General features: G+C 41.0%; 1 protein-coding gene across 1 annotated transcript; it reads left to right on the top strand.

Moving 5' to 3' along the window:
• The first annotated feature begins 13,877 nt into the window (after nt 1–13,877).
• Nucleotides 13,878–19,314, top strand: LOC118922891 (syncytin-B-like). Its single transcript, XM_057501044.1, has 2 exons — nt 13,878–14,349; nt 17,413–19,314. The coding sequence occupies exon 2, from the start codon at nt 18,118–18,120 to the stop codon at nt 18,736–18,738; it is 621 nt and encodes a 206-aa protein (XP_057357027.1). The 5' UTR covers nt 13,878–14,349; nt 17,413–18,117; the 3' UTR covers nt 18,739–19,314.
• Nucleotides 19,315–19,566: the final 252 nt, after the last annotated feature.

Below are 19,566 nucleotides of genomic sequence, written 5' to 3'. Positions count from 1 at the left end.
CCAGAAAGGAGTGGCATGATATATTTAATGCAATGATTAACAAGAGCCTCGAATCAAGAATACTCTACTTGGAAAGATTATCATTTAAATTTGAAGGAGGGATTAAACAATTTCCAGATAAGCAAAAGCTGAGAGAATTTACCCCCACAAACCATCTCTACAGTGTATTGTGGAGGGACTGCTATAGATGGAAGTGCTCCTAAGGCTAAATAGATGTCACCAGAGAAAATAAAACCACAGTAAAGGAAGTAGACTAATTAATTACTAAGTAAATGCAAAATTAAATACCCACAAAGTCAGTCAAGGGATAAACAAATAGTACAGAATATGACACCTAATATATAAAGAGTGGTGGAGGAAGAAGAAAGGAGGAAATAAAAAAAGATCCTTTAGGTTGTGTTTGAAATAGCATTATAAGCAAGTTAAGTTAGACTGTTAGATAGCAAAGAAGCTGCCTTGAACCTTTGGTAACCATGAATCTAAAGCCTGCACTGGCAATAAGTACATGTCTGTCGATAATCACCATAAAAATAAATGGACTGAATGCACCAATCAAAGGATATAGAATTACAGAATGTATAAAAAAACAAGACGCATCTATATGCTGTGTACAAGAGACTCACTTCAAACCCAAAAACATATACAAACTAAAAGTGAAGGGATGGAAAAAGATGTTTCATGTAAATAATAGGGAGAAAAAAGCAGGAGAGGAGTTGCAGTACTTGTATTACACAAAATAGACTTCAAAACAAAAAGTAATGAGAGACAAAGAAGGACATTACATAATGATAAAGGGGTCAGTCAGTCCAACAAGAGGATATAACCATTATAAATATCTATGCACCCAACATAGGAGCACCTACATATGTGAAACAAATACTAACAGAATTAAAGGGGAAAATAGAATGCAATGCACTCATTTTAGGAAACTTCAACACACCACTCACTCCAAACGACAGATCAACCAGACAGAATAGCAGACAGAGGCATGGAACAACACATTAGAACAGATGGACCTAACAGACATCTACAATACACTCCACCCAGAAGCAGCAGGATACACATTCTTCTCAAGTGCACATGGAATATTTTACAGGATAGATCACATACTAGGCCACAAAAAGAGCCTCAGTAAATTCAGAAGGATTGAAATTGTACCAAGCAGCTTCTCAAACCACAAAGGCATGAAACTAGAAATTAATTATGCAAAGAAAACAAAAAGGCCCACAAACACACAGAGGCTTAACAACATGCTCCTAAATAATCAATGGGTCAATGACCAAATAAAAACCAAAATGAAGCAATATATGGAGACAAATGAAACAACAACTCAACACCCCAAAATCTGTGGGACACAGCAAAGGTAGTTCTAAGAGGAAAGTACATAGCAATACAGGCTTACCTTAAGAAAGAAAAACAATCTCAAATGAAGAGTCCAAAACTCACAATTAATGAAACTAGAAAAAGAACAAATGAGGCCCAAAATCAGTAGAAGGAGGATTGTAGTAAAGATTAGAGCAGAAATAAATAAAATTGAGAAGAATAAAACAATAGAAAGAATCAATCAAACCAGGAGCTGGTTCTTCGAGAAAATTAACAGAATAGATAAACCCTTACCCAAACTACCAAGGAAAAAAAGAGTGTACATACATAAACAGAATCAGAAATGAGAAAGGAAAAATCACTATGGATACCACAGAAATACAAAGAATTTTTAGAGACTAGTATGAAAAACTATATGCTAACAAATTAGATAACCTAGAAGAAATGGACAACTTTCTAGAAAAATACAATCTTCCAAGGCTGACCCAGGAAGAAACAGAAAATCTAAACAGACCAATTACCAGCAATGAAATTGAATTGGTAATCAAAAAAATACCTAAGAATGAAATCCCTGGACCAGACGGCTTCACCACTGAATTTTTTTTTTTGGTATCATTTATGTACAACTACATGAGCAGCACTGTGGTTACTAGATTACCCCCATTATCAAGTTCCCACCACATATCCCATTAGAGTCACTGTCCATCAGCATAGTATGATGCTATAGAATCATTACTGCCTCCCCGTTGCCCACCCCCAAATTATGTGTGCTAATGGCAATGCCCCTTTTTCCACTTATCCCACCCTTCCCACCCATCCTTCCCAGTCCCTTTCCCTTTGGTAACTGTTAGTCCATTCTGGGGTTCTGTGATTCTGCTGCTGTTTTATTCCTTCAGTTTTTGCTTTGTTCTTATACTCCACAGATGAGTGAAATCATTTGATACTTGTCTTTCTCTGCCTAGCTTATTTCACTGAGCATAATAGCCTCTAACTCCATCCATGTTGTTGCAAATGGTAGGATTTGTTTTCTTCTTATGGCTAAATAATATTCCATTGTGTATATGTACCACATCTTCTTTATCCATTTATCTACTGATGGACAGTTAGGTTGCTTCCATTTCTTGGCTATTGTAAATAGTGCTGCGATAAACATAGGAGTGCATATGTCTTTTTCAAACTGGGTTCCTGCATTCTTAGGGTAAATTCCTAGGAGTGGAATTCCTGAGTCAAATGGTATTTCTATTTTTAGTATTTTGAGAAACCTCCATACTGCTTTCCACAATGGTTGAACTAATTTACATTCCTAACAGCAGTGTAGGAGGGTCTCCCCTTCTCCACATCCTCACCAACATTTGTTGTTATTTTTCTTTTGGACGTTGGCCAACTTAACCAGTGTGAGGTGATATCTCACTGTGGTTTTAATTTGCATTTCTCTGATGATTAGTGATGTGAAGCATCTTTCCATATGCCTGTTTGCCATCTGAATTTCTTCTTTGGAGAAGTGTCTGTTCAGATCCTCTGCCCATTTTTTAATTGGATTATTTGCTTTTTGTTTGTTGAGGTGTGTGAGCTCTTCATATATTTTGGATGTCAACCCCTTATCAGATATGTCATTTATGAATATATTCTCCCATACTGTAGGATGCCTTTTTGTTCTACTGATGGTGTCCTTTGCTGTACAGAAGCTTTTTAGTTTGATATAGTCCCACCTGTTCATTTTTGCTTTTGTTTTCCTTGCCCATGGAGATATGTTCATGAAGAAGTTGTTCATGTTTATTCAAGAGAGTTTTGCCTATATTTTCCTCTTAAGAGTTTTATGGTTTCATGACTTACATTCGGGTCTGATCCATTTTGCATTTACTCTCTTGTGTATAGAGTTAGACAGTAATCCAGTTTCATTCTCTTACATGTAGCTGTCCAGTTTTGCCAACAGCAGTTGTTGAAGAGGCTGTCATTTCCCGATTGTAGATCCATGGTTCCTTTATCATATATTAATTTACCATGTATGCTTGTGTTAATATCTGGACTTCTCCCCTGAATTTTATCACACACTTAGAGAAGACCTAATACCTATCCTCCTTAAAGTTTTACAAAAAGTAGAAGAGGAGGGAATACTTCCAAACGCATTCTATGTGGCCACCATCACTCTAATACCAAAACCAGGCAAAGACACCACAAAAAAAGAAAATTGCACACAAATATCCCTGATGAACATAGATACAAAAATACTCAACAAAATATTAGCAAACCAAATTCAAAAATACATCAAAAAGATCATCCATGATAATAAAGTAGGATTTACTCCAGGGATGCAAGAACGTACAATATTCGAAAATCCATCAACATCATATACCACATCTATAAAAAGAAGGAGAAAAATCACATGATCATCTCCATAGAAAAAGCACTGGACAAAATTCAACATTCATTCATGATAAAAACTCTCAACAAAATGGGTATAGAGGGCAAGTACCTCAAATAATAAAGACCATATATGACAAACCCATAGCCAACATCATCCTTAACAGTGAAAAGCTGAAAGCTTTTCCTCTAAGATCAGGAACAAAACAAGGATGCCCACGCTCCTCACTTTTATTCAACGTATTACTGGAGGTCTTAGCCATATCAATCAGACAACACAAAGAAATAAAAGGCATCCTGATTGGTAAGTAAAAAGTTAAGCTGTCACTGTTTGCGGATGACATGATATACATAAAAAACTCTAAAGAATCCAACCCAAAACTACTAGAACTAATAGCTGAATTCAGCAAAGTTGCAGGATACAAAATTAATACACAGAAATCTGTGGCATTCTTATATATTAACGATGAACTAGAAGAAAGCGAAATCAGGAAAACAATTCCATTTACAATTGCACCAAAAAAACAAAATACCTAGGAATAAACCTAACCAAGGAGGTGAAAGACCTATATCCTAAAAACTACAGGACACTGATGAGAGAAATTAAAGAAGACACCAATAAATGGAAGTACATCCCATGCTCATGGATAGGAAGAATTAATATAATCAGAATGGCCATCCTGTCTAAAGCAATCTACAGATTCCATGCAATTCCTATCAAATTTCCAACAGCATTCTTCAATGAACTAGAACAAATAGTTCTAAAATTTATATGGAACCACAAAAGACCCCAAATAGCCAAAGCAATCCTGAGAAGGAAGAATAAAGCAGTGGGGATTATGCTCCCCAACTTCAAGCTCTACTACAAAGCCACAGTTATCAAAACAATTTGGTACTGGCACAAGAATAGACCCATAGATCAATGGAACAGAAATGGGAGCCCTGATATAAACCTGAACACATATGGCCAATTAATATACAATAAAGGAGCCATGGATATACAATGGGGAAATGACAGCCTCTTCAACAAATGGTGTTGGCAACACTGGACAGCTACATGTAAGGGGATGAAACTGGGTTATTGCATAACTCCATACACAAAGGAAACTCCAAATGGATCAAAGACCTGAATGTAAGTCATGAAACCATAAAACTCTTAAAAGATAACAGGCAAAAATCTCTTGAATATAAACATGAGCAATTTTTTCCTGATTGCATCTCCTCGGGCAAGGGAATCAAAAGCAAAAATGAACATCAAACTAAAAGCTTCTGTACAGCAAAGGACACCATCAGTAAAACAAAAAGGCATCCTACATTATAGGAGAATATATTCGTGAATGACATATCCGATAAGGGGTTAACATCCAAATATATAAAGAACTCATATGCCTCAACGCTCAAAAACCAAATAATCTGATTAAGAAATGGGCAGGGGATCTGAACAGACACTTCTCCAAAGAGGAAATTAAGATGGCCAACAAGCACATCACTAATTATCAGGGAAATGCAAATCAAACCACAATGAGATATCACCTCACACCAGTTTGAATAGCCACTATCCAAAGATAAGAAATAACAAGTGTTGGCAAGAATGTGGTGAAATGGGAACCCTCCCACACTGTTGATGGGAATGTCAATTTGTGCAGCCACTATGAAAAGCAGTATGGAGGTTCCTCAAAAAACTATAAATAGAAATACCATACAACTCAGCAATTCCATGCCTAGGAATTTACCCAAAGAAGACAAAATCTATGATCCAAAAAGATATATGCACCCCTGTGTTTATTGCTGCATTATTTACAATAGCCAAGATATGGAAGCAACCTAAGTATCCATCAGTAGATGATAAGATAAAGAAAATGTGGTACATGTACACAATGGAATATCATTCAGCCACAAAAAGAAAAGAAATCCTGCCATTTGCAACAATGTGGATGGATCTAGAGGGTATTATGCTCAGTGAAATAAGCCAGGCAGAGAAAGACAAATAACCTTATTATTTCATATTATTTCACCTATTTGTGGAATATAAAAGCAAAGCAAAACAGGAGAACAAAACAGCAGTAGACTCATAGTCACTGATAAGGGATGGGTGGTTACCATGGAGGAGGGTTTAGAGTGGGTGGAAAAGGAGCATGAGGGGGACAAATGGGCACAAAAATTCTCAATTGTAATGTAGGTTGGTCACAGGGATAGTAGTACAGCATGCAGAATGCAGCCAATGATTCTATAACGTCTTTCTATGTTGACAGATATTAGCCGTACTAGTGGGGGTAAAGATTTAATAATGTGGGTTACTGTTGAACCACTGTGTTTTATTCTTGAAACTAAACTAAGACTGTATATCAATTTTTAAAAAAGCAGACATATCTAGAAGCTCCAGTCTGTTTAATAGGAGTTCCAGAAGTTGAGAACACAAAGAATAAAAGAATAATGGAAGAAAATTTTTCCTAATGCTGAGAACAATACAAGTCTTCAAACTGAAATAGTTCAGTGTACCAAACTGAATGAGTTTTAAAGGGCCTACCTCAAGTAAAGTTGTTAGAATGGACCCTAATCCAATGTGACTGGTGTCTCTATTAGGAGTGGAGATTAGGTCACAAGCAACACAGAGAGAACGACAACCATGTGAGGATATAGCAGGAAGGCAGCCATTTACAGGATGAGAAAAGAAACCTCAGAATAAACCAAACTTGCTGACAACTTGATCTTGGCTTCTAGCCTCCAGAATTGTGAGAAAATAAATCTCTGTTGTTTATTCCACCTAGTTTGTGGTATTTTGTTATGGTAGCCCTAGCAAACTAATACAGCCCCTTTGGTTACATTTATTCATAAGCATTTTCTTTTTGATTCTGTTGTAAATGAAATTACTTTCTTAATTTCCTGTTTGGATTGTTCATTCTTAGTGTGTAGAGAAATGCAACTGATTTTTTTGTGTGTTGATTTTGCATCCTGCAACCTTGCTAAATTTGTTTATTAGTTTTAACCTTTTATTTTTTTTTTGGTGGAATCTTTAGGATTTTCTACATATAAGATCATGTCATCTGTGAACAGATCATTTTACTTCTGTCTCTCCAATTTGGATGCATTTTATTTCTTTTTCTTTCCTAATTGTTCTGGCTAGGACTTCTAGTAATATGTTGAGCAAAAGAGACAAAATCAAGCATCCTTGTTTCATTGCTAATCTTTTTTTTATCAAAGTATTATTTATATAGAATCTTAATGAAGGTTTCACATGAGCAGTTTTGTTGCTAATCTTAAGGGAAAAGCTTTTGGTCTTTCACCATTGAGTATGATGTTAGCTGTGGGTTTTTCATATATAGCCTTTATTATGTTGAGGTAGTTTTCTATTCCTAGTATGTTGAATGTTTTTAAGAATAAAGTGTGCTAAACTTTGTCAAAAGTTTTTTCTACACTGAGATGAATTTTTTTCCCTTTCTTCTGTTAATGTGGTGTATTAATTGATTGATTTTTCATGTTAAACCATCCTTGCATTCCCAAATAGACCCACTCCATCATGATGTACAATCCTCTTAATATGCTTTTGAATTTGGTTTGTTAGTATTTTGTTGAGGATTTTTGCATCTATGTTCATAGGTGATATTGATCTGTAGTTCTTTTTTGTAGTGTCTTTGGTTTTGGTATCAGGGTAATGCTGACTTCATAGAATGACTTTGGTAGGGTTTCTTCCTCTTAATCTTTTGGAAGAGTTTGAGGAGGATTGGTGTTAATTTTTCAAGTATTCATTATTATTATTAATCTACCTAGAATCTAGTGAGGTATGGGCTTTTTCCAAATGGCTAGCTGGTGTTTGAATACCATTTAAAAATTTTGTTTTTTTTATGATAAGATACACATAAAATTCACCATCTTAACCATTTTTAAGACTACAGTTGAGTAGTGTCAACATTGAACATTATTGTGAAACACTTCTCTGGGACTTTTCTACTAGCAAAACTAAAACCCTATATCTTTAAATAATTTCCCCTTTTCCTCATCCCCCAGGCCCTGATAACCATCATTCAACTTTCTGTTTTTATGAATTTGACTATTTTAGATAGCTTATATAAGTGGAATCATACAATATTTGTCTTTTGTGACTGGCTTATTTCATTTGAATTCCATTTTTAAGCCATTAATTTGATTTATCTTCTTGGTAATTTATGTAATACCCACATATGCTTGGGTTTATTTCTAGACTTGTTTCATTGATCTGTCTGCCTATTTCTACACATGTATGTGTTTGTTTTAATTCTTGTAGCTTTCTATTGTCTAACTCTTCTCACATGTTATGCTTCCAAATAAACTCTAGAACCAGTTTTTTACGTTTTCTACAAGTATCCTTTGGGGATTTTGTATTGTTATTACATTAAATATACAGATCAATTTTGAGAAGATCAACATTACTATGATATTGACTCTGCCATTTATATTTAATAAGACTTCACCCTAGCATATAAAGCCTGTTACTACCAGGGCCTGGGGCCTTAAAAGCTAATCTGCACAACCACCAGGTTGGATAGGGACTGTTATTTGCTCCATTTTAATGATGAGGAAACTAGCACTGAGATTAAAAATTGTCTTGCAGAAAGGCAGCAGCAGAACGGAAGCTAATCCCAACAGTGTGTCTCTCAGGCGCTTGTGTACCACTACCAATGTACTGTACTCCCCAGCACCGTTGCAGGGCATGTGCAGGTATCATAGGACACGGTGGATTTTAGGCCTTGCAAGAATGGAAGGAAAACATGCACACTGGGGTGTTGTGTTTATTTTAAATATTTTCAACCCCAAACACATCTCTTTTATTATTTAAGGCAGTTTGAATTTGGTGTTCTGTTATAACTGAATCTATACTGAGATAAAATTTATGTAATGTAAAATTCACCATTTGACCATTTTAAAGCATGCAATTCAGTTGCTTTTCATATATTTACAATGTTGGGCAACCATGGCCAGAACATACATATTCATTGCCCCAAAAAGAAACCCCCTACCCTTGGAGCAATCACTCCTCATCTTTCTCTCCCCCTGGAGCCCAGGAGATTGCTAATCTGCATTCTTTTTCTATGGATGTGCTTATTCTGGACATTTCATATAAACGGAATTACACAATATTTGACCTTTTGTGCATGGCTCCTTTTAATGTTTTCAAGGTTCATCCACGTTGTAATATGTATCACTACCTCATTCCTTCTTATGGCTGGAACATATTCTATTATATGGATATGGCAGTGTATGGACATTTGAATAGTTTTGTTTTTTTTGCTATTGTGAATAGTGCTGAATTATTCTTGTACACGTTTTTATTTGAACACCTGTTTTCAATTCTCTTAGAATTACTGGGTCATATGGTACGTCTATGTTTAACCTTTTATAAAGTTAATATCTGCACCATTTTACACTCAATCAGCAGGTATGAGTGTTCCAACTTGTATTATAAAAATAATGAGTGTACATAGTTTTTAAAAAATAGTGCTACAGGCTATGGAATACAAGGCCTTTACCCATTCCCCTGTCCCATTCCCAAGAAGCAGCCACTGTCAACTATTTTAACTGTTTTTCCCCTTGTTTTTCTCCATATTGTGAACTAATATTCATATGCTGCAGTTTCATAGTTTATCAAATTTAGGCATTATGCTGACCTCCAGAACCCTACTTATGTTTCTTTCTCATACAACTTTTTGGTTTTACTGAAATTATCAGCTGTCATATTTTCATTTGCTTAGTTTTCTTTGTGCCTATTTCTATTTCATTACTTTCTCCCAAATGCTCCAGAAGATTGTCCCATGACTGTCAATAGTTTTTCCATGCACTCAAACACAATTTGAAACTTTCTGTAGCTCTATTTGCATTTTTTAATATGGAGGATCTATGTCTCAGCCCCCTCCTCCTGTCCCAGTTTGGACTAGCTGTGCCCACCTTGGGCCTCTGCATGCCCAAGTCTTGCTGGGCCTGCCCTAACCAGTGTCCTGAGTTGGAGCTCCAGTTTCCAGGGTCTATAGCTTCCTCTTTCATGTTGCAATCCTCATTTTGCTAAAACACACCCTCCAGGAGTATTCTAAGACAGACTACTTAGGGCACTAAAAATTAGGGACCTTGTATAGACCTTGTATTTATACCATCACACATGCTAGGCTGTCTAGGATAGATATAGAAATAATTTTTCCTGATTATTTTGAAAGCAAACTTCATGGTCTTCTAATGCCCACTGCCCCTGCTAGGAGCCCAAATGACACTGATTCTTGTACTTTGTCTTTGATCTGCTCTTCCTTGTCTCCCCTTAGAAGCTCTTAAGATCTTCTCGTTAGTGTTAGCATTCTGAAATGTGATGACAAATATCTGCATCCATTTTTTGTCTGTTGTGCTAGCCTTTTGGTGAGCTCTTTCAATCTGGAAACTCAGGTTCTGCAGATCTGGGAAGATTTCCTGTAGTATTCCCTTGGATAATTTAAAGAGATCTTTGTTATTAGGGCTTGTAGAATGATTGAAACCAGTTCTTTTATAAATATCCAGCAAATGCTTCTGGATGTTTCTGTGTTTCATATTTTATTGTGTTTTTCTGATTATAAAGATAATGCATACTTCTGTAGAAAATGCAAACAATACCAGAAACTATAAAATTTAGCATGCTTTTTAAAGAGATGATGAAAGTAGAAATGCAAGAGTAAAGACATAAGCTCACTTTTAATAGTTGCATAGAATTCCACTGGCAAGGTATACCATTTTGAATTTGACCAGGCCTCTACTCACAGGCAGCTGTTTTCGGTTTCTTGTTACTGTGAACAATTTCTGGGATGCACATCTTGTACACATAGATGCTACAGTTTAAGTGGTCTCTTTATCTCTGCTGCCCTGGGGGACAGTGGAAATAGGGGAAGTGTCATGGGAGGATGGGATTCAGCTCACCCCTTATGGAGGAGCTGTTGGGAAAGTGTCTGAACCCACCTGGAGATGACAGGGGCCTGATCTCCCTGACCTCCCTGACCTCCCTGATGGCAGTGCTTCAAGCAGAAGCTCTCAAACCTCAACCTGCACATGATCACCTGGGGAACTTGTTAAACAGCAGATTCCCAAGCTGCATCCTAGAGAGTCTGATTCAGTCTGAGAAGAGGTCTAAGCATCTGCATTTTTAGTGAGCACCCCAGTTGACTTTGATGTAGATGGCTGGTGGACCATACTGGGAGATGTACTAACTTAGAGAGTGGAGGGAAGTAAATAGTGTTTGCCTGAGAAAAAGGAGAGGCTGTAGGGGACTGAGAGGGAAGAAACTGAATTAGGCATCTTCAGCCACCCCAAGGGCCAAGCTCCAGCATGCTTTGGGTTAGGCCAAAATTAACAAATCTTCCAACTGTCCTTCATTTTCCAAAAATATCCAGTGATCCTGACAGTCACATACACAGATCCCCGAGTCCCCTAGTCTATCCCTAAACTAGCATTTCCTCTCCTCTTTTTTTCAGTGTTATTCAGTTAGAAATACAGGGGTACATAGAAATATCTCAACATGTTTGCTGGGACATTAAAAAGGCCATAGGCTCTTGTTGGGCAGAGCCACCTCAGGGTCATCAGCACAGGTAATGGAGGTTAGGGATGCTGCTGGGAAGTGGGAGAACAACACCGAGTCTTGGTAAGGATGTAGTGCAATAGGAGCGCTAATGAATGGAACATAAGTTGGTCCAACCACTCTGAAAAACAATTTGACTCAATAATTCCACCCCAGGGTATATATCCCAGAGAAGCTTTTACACTTGGGCTCCAGGGAACATAAACACCCAGGGTATTCTTAGCAGCATTGTTCAAAACAGGAAAAAACTAGAAAAAGTCCAAATGCCCTTGGACAAGACAATAGATAAATTGACTGTGGTATATTCATACAATAGACTGTTATACACAGTACAAATGAATGAACTATACACACATCAGCATGGGTGGATCTTAGAAACAATGTGATACAATGAGTTAATAAGTTATACATATTTGGTCATTCAGATGATCATATATATATATTTCCCAGGTATATTTGGTCTTTAGCCACAGTTCCTGAAAACACTTCAGAGCCTTAAAAGTGAAATGGGTGTCTTGTTATGTTAATGAGAGACTTTTGGACTCCACCCAAGGGCAGGGTCTAGAAGTTGAATCAGCCAATGGCTAACAATTTAGTCAGTCCTGACTATCCAATGAAGCCCTCACAAAAACCCACAAGAAGAGCCTTATTTCTCTTGTGTCCTGATTCTCTGTCAGAGAAGAGCTTCTATGCTTGGAGAACCAGAACATGTCCATGTGCCACCCCAGGCCCCAAGCTCCACAAGGATAGAAGTTCCTTTATTTAGGATCTTGCCCTGTGTATCTCTTCATCTGGCTGTTAACTTGTATCCTTTATTAAACTGGTAAATATAAGTGTTTTCCTGAGTTCTGTGAGCTGCTTTAGCAAAATAATTGAACCTAAGAGGAAGGTCATTGGAACCTCCAATCTGTAGCTGATAGGTCAGAAGCACAGGTACCTGCCAGGGCTTTCTACCAATATCTATAGTGGAGGTGTGGAGGGCAGTCTTGTAGGATGGAGCCCTTAACTTGGGGAGTCTGGTACTGTCTCCAGGCAGATAGCATCAGAATTGAGTTCTCAGACACCCTGCTGGTATTTGAGAATTGCTTGGTGTTATGTGTGAGAAGACCCCGCCCCGCCCCCCACTCTCTCTCACACACATACACCCATTGGAGTCATTGGAATTGGGTCCAGGAACCCAAAAGAAGTTGTATTAATGTGTGTATGAAAAAACACACATAATGAGTGGAGAAAGTAATTCATAGAATAAGTATGCTCTTGTTAAATTTAAAAATAAGCAAAACTAAACAATTTACTGTTTGGTGATTTATGTGTGGGAAAATATAAAGAAAAGCAAAAGTTTGTGGGACAAATTTAGAAGAATGATCCCCTCTGGATAGGCAGGGAATGAGATCTTTGAGCCTCAGGAGAGTTCTACTTCTTAAGTTGGCTGGTGGGCTCACAGGTGTTTGTATTAATGTTATGCATATAACTATACATACATGACATACATTCTTTTGGCTATATCAAATATTTCAAAATTTTTAAAGATACAGAGAGAAAGATGAAATCTCCTAGCCACTACTGTGCTTTCTCAAGGTTATTTATCCTCTGTACCACTCCATCTCCTCTAATAACACTATGGACCAGGAAGCAAGATAATAGGCCACTGCACACTCATAAAATTTCCCCTCTCTCTCACCATTCAGAGACTGGGACAAGCCCCTGTCCTGCCCCTTCCCAGTCTGTTTCTCATAGACTGTACTTGTTACTAAGAAATGGCTTCTTTTCCCAGCCAAGCTGACTGCATATTTAGCTGATAATGGCATTTTTCTCTGACAACAACAAGACTGTGCCTGGGACATGGTTTTCTGAATAAGCAAGCTTTCCTACACCTGCTTTTTCTTATCCTGATGCTCACTCACACCCACTCTTTGTCATCTGCTGGTCTCACATCTGGCTGGAACTCCAGGCTTCCTTTTGGAGCCCTTTTGAGCTTCTTTGGCTCCCTTTCTCACTGCCTATGAGCTCAGCAGCAGGCCTACAGCCCTCGTGGGCCTGGAAAGTTCTCCCTGTGCCACATTTCCCAATTCAAAGACCACCCAGCATTTTGAATAGAGACAGAGCTCCTCAGGGGAGGTTTTGCCTTGACCAATGCAATTAAATGGATTAGAATTCTAAATAGGTGAATTCCAATACCCCTATTCTCCCCGCTGAATGTATGGCTTGGGGTAGGCCCCTCAACCCCATGGAGCCTATTGGCTTGCCTAAGAGAGGGAGAGTATTGTCTTTTGGGGTGTTGATAATGTTCAGAGACCTTTAAGAGGGGGCAAGCAACTTACAGCTCATCTTGTTTCACCCACTTGTCTTAAAGAATGGAAATACTAAGGCTAGGGGAGGGAGGAGACTTGTATAGGCCAGGGATATTGGATTAGATATTGACAGATACTAGGCTAGAACCCAGGCCTCCTGTGTCTCCATCACCTTGCCTCCCTATGGCTTGTCCTGCAGATGAGAGAGGAGGATGTACAGCCCCTGACTTAGCCCTGCCCCAGACCCATCCAAGACCAGGACACTCAACTCTTAGGTGTCCCTTTTCAAACTGCTGATGAGGCTGACACTATCTGGGGGTGGGAAGAGCCTGCCCTGTTGGGACCTTTTGCCTCTTTTAGGCCTGTGACGGCCGCAGACTGGAGGTTTCCATCCTCCCTCGTTACTTCCGTGTTCGTGGCCTAACTAGCTTCCTCCGCGCGCGCTCTTGGCCCTAACTCCGCCTCCCCACCTAACCCGAAACCTGCCTAAAGACCCTAGTGACAGATGAGATAATCAATTCCCATTGGTTTCTGTTACTTCCTTATCTTCCCCTATATAACTAAGCCTCTGATGGAATAAAGCTGAGTTTTGCTGCACCCTTGAGGCTGACATATCTCGTGGCTTGGTGTGGTTTTGTTTTGCCCCGGATCTCAGGGGAGGGTGTCCAAGCCACCGACACTTGCCCTCTCGCTCAGCCCCGGGGATAACAGGCTGGTCCTGCTTGTCCCCCCACCTTCTTGTTGCTGAAGAGCAACAACTGGTGCCCCCTGTGAGGATCAAGGAACTTCGCTGACGAGCTAATTGGACTACGGGTAAGTGTAATCCCATAAAATATGGGACATTCTTCTTCCAAGCCTGATCCTTCTCTTGAATCCCTTAGGGTCCTCCTCCGAAGTAGAGGCCTAGAGCTCTCTGACAGCCAAGCTATCAAAACCTGGGAGACCTTAGTTAAGGTCGCCCTGTGGCTGCCTGCAAGTAATTTGTTTGACTGGAAAACTTGGGACAGGGTGGAGCAACTCGTAAGCAAAGCCCAAGTTAATCAGGGTGATATCCCCCCTCTGGGAACCTTCCCCACTTTAGCAGCCTTTAAGAGTTGCTTCCCTCCTCGGCCATTGAAGCCAGCTGCCAAGAACTTAATAGACAGGGAAACCACCGGGTCAGGAGCCCCTTCCTGGGGAGATTCTGATCCCCTTCCTCAGGCTGAGTCCATGCCGGCAGGACAAGAAAGCCATAAAGAGCTGGATGAGAATCGTGGCAATGGCACCCTCGACCCTTTTGATGCCACCCTCTGGCCTCCCAAATCTGCAGCTCCTTTGTACCCACCACTTCTGGTACTAGTTCCTCTTCTAACCCTTGCAAATCATCGTCAGCACCCCCTCCTCCATACCAACGGGCAGAGGTTATAGCTCCTTTCCCATATAAGGACTCATGCTCTCCCATTGGCTGCCAACCCCAAGAGAATCCATTGTTCCACCCACAACCTAACCTAGGGCCATGTCAGCTATTTCCGGTCAATGTTAATCCCAGAGGTAACCGCCCTGCCCCCTGGTACCCTTGGGAGCCAGGTGACCTTAAGGAATTAAAGAAGGCCGTTCTTGAGGATGGCCCCAATGCTCCTTGGACTGAGACCATCCTCCAGGGACTTGCTCACCATCCGTGCACCACCGCAGATTGGAGGGCTCTTGCCCGGGCGGTTCTCCCTGGCCCCCTTTATATTAAGTGGTGTGCTTTGTATAAAGAGGAATGCCAGCAACAAGCTGAGAGGAATCTGACATGCTCTTTTACATATGTATGGATGATATTATCTTGGGGGCCACTTGTTCCCACAAATTAGATGACCTCTTTAAAAGGTGCCTTTCCCTGCTCAAAAACTATAACTTTCAGATTGCCCCAGATAAAGTTCAACAGGTAGCTCCTTTTAAAATTTTGGGGACTACTTTGACATTAGATGTTGTCTTCCCTGTTAAGCCCCAGTTATGTATTCAGGATGCATATACGCTACCACAGCTCCAGAAATTGCTGGAAGAAATCAACTGGATGAGGCCCTGGATTCCTATAACCACAGCTGATCTTATCCCTCTTTTCTACCTATTAAAAGGCCTTGATCTAGCTTCAACAGTGACTTTAAACCCTATACATAGAGACACATTAACAAAAGTTCAACATGCCATTGATAATGCTGCCTTAAAAAGATATGATCCAAACTTGCCACTGGTCCTCTAATATTAAGGCGGTAGAGACCCTCCTCACTGCCCTTTTGGCTCAGAAGGGGGATCCCATACATTGGATACATCTATCTGTGGGAGGGGCACCCCGAGTGTACTCTATAGTGGATCAAATGGCCGACTGCATTGTCAAGGGACGAGATCTTTCTGTCCATCTCTTTGGAAGTGAACCCCACTCTTTGATCATCCCTTTTTGGGTCAGTGATTTCTCGTGGCTACAGAGAAATAATTCCAGATTGGCAATAGCCATGGAGGACTTTCTGGGGATAGTAGACTGTCACTATGGTCCCTATAAGTGGATGAGTTCCTTTAGCCAATTGGCGTAGCAGCCGCCAAAAATGTTCCTCACTGAGGCAGACCCCTCTTTCCCCTCTGTTTTTACCGACGGGGGTAAACGGGGAGCTTCTATGGTAATGTTCTCCCCAGGCACAAGTGAGTGCCCTCCAGCCGTAACCCTCTTTCATGAGGTACAGGGCTCTGCCCAGTTTAAAGAGCTTTATGCTGTTGTTTTCGCTCTATCTGAGATCCAAGACCCTCTGAATCTGTTTTCAGATAGACTTTACATTGTCAATCTACTGCCCAACCTTGTGGGTGCACACATCAGACTTGACGATATCCCATCACTCCTTTGATGATTCAAGCCCGCAATTTGTTAAAACAGAGACTAGTTCCCTTTTTTTGTACAACATCTAAGGGGATATCAAGATTTGCCAAGCTTTTTGTCAAGAGGCAATGCTCTTGCTGACCGGCTAGCTTCAGCCTACACAGTACAGGAGGCCACCTCTTTTCATCAACTTACACATGCTAATTGGAGGGGACTACACCATCAGTTCCCTCAGGTCCCCGTCAGAGACTTAAAAAAGATAATTAGGACATGTAAGTCATGCCAGCCTTTTCTACAAGTTCCTCCGCTTCCAAAGGGCAGAGTGAACCCTTGAGGCCTGAGGCCCAATAACCTTTGACAGACTGATGTCACACATTTTGCCCCTTTTGGGAAGCTTAAATACATATTTCTAACAGTTGATACCTTCTCCCATGCTTGTTGGGCTACAGCCCATATGGGAGGAAAATCTAAACATGCCATAAGCCATTTTCTCCAGTGCTTTGCCGTTCTTGGCCTGCCAGATCAAATCAAAACCGATAATGGTCCCTGCTTTATTAGTAAATCTTTCACTGAATTCTTGAGTAAATGGCAAATTTCCCATACCACTGGAATTCCTCATAACCCTAAAGGACAAGCAGTCGTGGAAAAACACAATCATACCCTCAAATGTCAAATAATAAAACAAAAAAGGGGAACACTCCCCCCCATGATCAACTAAAGATGGCATTATTTACTCTAAATATTTTAAATTTTGCCAAAGGCGAACACTTCTCACCCTTCCAAAAGCACTGGACAACAACTGTTACTTATTGAACGATTAGAGCCTGATGGAAGGACCCCCTTACTGGAGAATGGAGGGGCCCAGGCCCCCTCATTACAGCTGGAAGGGGATTCGGCTGTGTCTTTCCGACCAATGAATAAAGGCCGATCTGGGTCCCTGCAAGGGATCTCAAGTATTACCCCCCTAAGGAGGGGGAGTTCACTAATGTCAATGATGACCCAGAAGGCCCCTCACCTCCTGAGGATCTCTCTCTTCTCTCTTTCAGAGTCCACAGTGAACCCAATGATACTGATCTTCCTGCTAATAGCGATGAATCTCCCATTAGCTAAGACAGGATTTGGAGATCCCGCTCAAGCAAGAGCCATACTACGAAAGACCATCGGAGACCCCTGCATGGCCTGCTCTTTCACCCAAACTCCTCCCCCCAAAACCTGTTACACTTCTATCAAAATCTGCCCTAATGGGCAAAGGGCAGCCACACTCATGAAAGGGACAGAAAATGGATGCCCTGGAAGAGTTCTCACTCAAAAGTGTTGGCCGGGCCCAAAAATATATCCACCCTCTTAGCCTCCTGGAGATCAGGGGACAATTGCTTCTTGATCCTGAGACACAATCAATCATACAGGCTGCTTTTACCTTACTCAATAGAACCAATCCCGATTTAGCTAAGGATTGCTGGCTGTGCTTGAGGCCAGGACCATTACAAGCCAATGCTCTTCTTGTTAACCTGTCACAGACCGAGCCCCAGTGCCAGCTGTTACCCCCAAGTTCTAGAGTCTATCTAGACCCTCTTTCCCCTAAAGGCCCATGCTTCAAAGCTGACCCCAGTTATGATAATAGTAGTGAGACAGATGTGGGCTGAATCCACTATTCTTTCTGTCAACAAAATATTACTGTGAACAATACCTTTCTCTATCCCCCTAATGGAACAGTCTTCATTTGTGGGGAAGACGCGTTTGGCTTTCTCCCGATGGACTGGACGGGGCTTTGTGCTCCAGCTGTAATTTTCCCTGACATTGGAGTGGTCCCTAATAATCAGAGCCTCCCTATTCCTGCTTTAGACCACATTGGAGGTAGATCAAAAAGGGCCATCCAAGTTATCCCCCTGCTTATAGGCCTTGAGGTGGCCACTGGAGCTGCCACTGGGGCAGCAGAATTGGGGACCTCTCTGCATTATTATAAAGCCCTTTCTCAACAGATGATCGATGATATACAAGCTGTAGCCAGCACAATTCTTGACCTCCAAGCACAATTGGATTCCCTGGCAACAGTAGTCCTACAGAACCGTAGGGGGCTTGATCTCCTCACAGCTGAAAAGGGAGGCTTATGTCTCTTTTTACAGGAAGAGTGCTGCTTTTATGCGAACCGCTCCGGCATAGTCCAAAATAAGGTCAAGCAACTTCAAGAAGACCTCGAGAGACGCCGAAAAGAATTACAAGCCAATTTTCTTTGGACTGAGTTACATGGGTGGTTGCCCTATATTCTGCCCTTCCTTGGTCCTATCCTTCTTTTGCTCCTGCTTTTCACTTTTGGGCCCTGCATTATTAACAAGATTATCCAGTTTGTCCAAAAAAGAATTGAATCAATTTAGTTGATGTGAGTGCAGGTACATTACCAGAGAGTTGCCACGGAAGCCAGTGACCCCTACGATCGCTGTGAACCTTATTATGAGGCCATGTCCGTTAATTCCCCCTAACTATCTCCCCACACGGCCATGACAGGTAAGATCTCCAAGGTGGAGACAACCTAAGACAGGCCACGGAGGATGAGTAAGCTTGGGACAACCAAAAAGCTGCAAGGTACCCAGTGACGGGTAAGATCCCCAGAGGGGGACAACCTAAGACAGGGGCCTTGCCTGCCGGGACATCCCAGAGCATTTATAAAGCAAAAAGGGGGAATTGTTGGGACCTTTTGCCTCTTTTAGGCCTGTGAAGGCCGCAGACTGGAGATTTTCATCCTCCCTCGTTACTTCCGCGTTCGTGGCCTAACTAGCTTCCCCCGCGCGCGCTCTTGGCCCTAACTCCGCCTCCCCACCTAACCCGAAACCTGCCTAAAGACCCTAGTGACAGATGAGATAATCAATTCCCATTGGTTTCTGTTACTTGCTTATCTTCCCCTATATAACTAAACCTCTGATGGAATAAAGCTGAGTTTTGCTGCACCCTTGAGGCTGACATATCTCGTGACTTGGTGTGGTTTTGTTTTGCCCCGGATCTCAGGGGAGGGTGTCCAAGCCACCGACACTTGCCCTCTCGCTCAGCCCCGGGGATAACAGGCTGGTCCTGCTTGTCCCCCCGCCTTCTTGTTGCTGAAGAGCAACATGCCCCACCTGACAGCTGGTCCATTGCACAATCTGGCAAGCTGAGGCCTGAAACTTTTCTTCCCACACTGGCTCAGCTGTAGAGGGGAAATGTATGGA

The sequence above is a fragment of the Manis pentadactyla genome, chromosome 4 (genome assembly GCF_030020395.1).
Source record: "Manis pentadactyla isolate mManPen7 chromosome 4, mManPen7.hap1, whole genome shotgun sequence".
NCBI lineage: Eukaryota > Metazoa > Chordata > Mammalia > Pholidota > Manidae > Manis > Manis pentadactyla.
The sequence above is the reverse complement of the archived record's forward strand: the minus strand, read 5'-3'. Positions and strand labels throughout refer to the sequence as shown.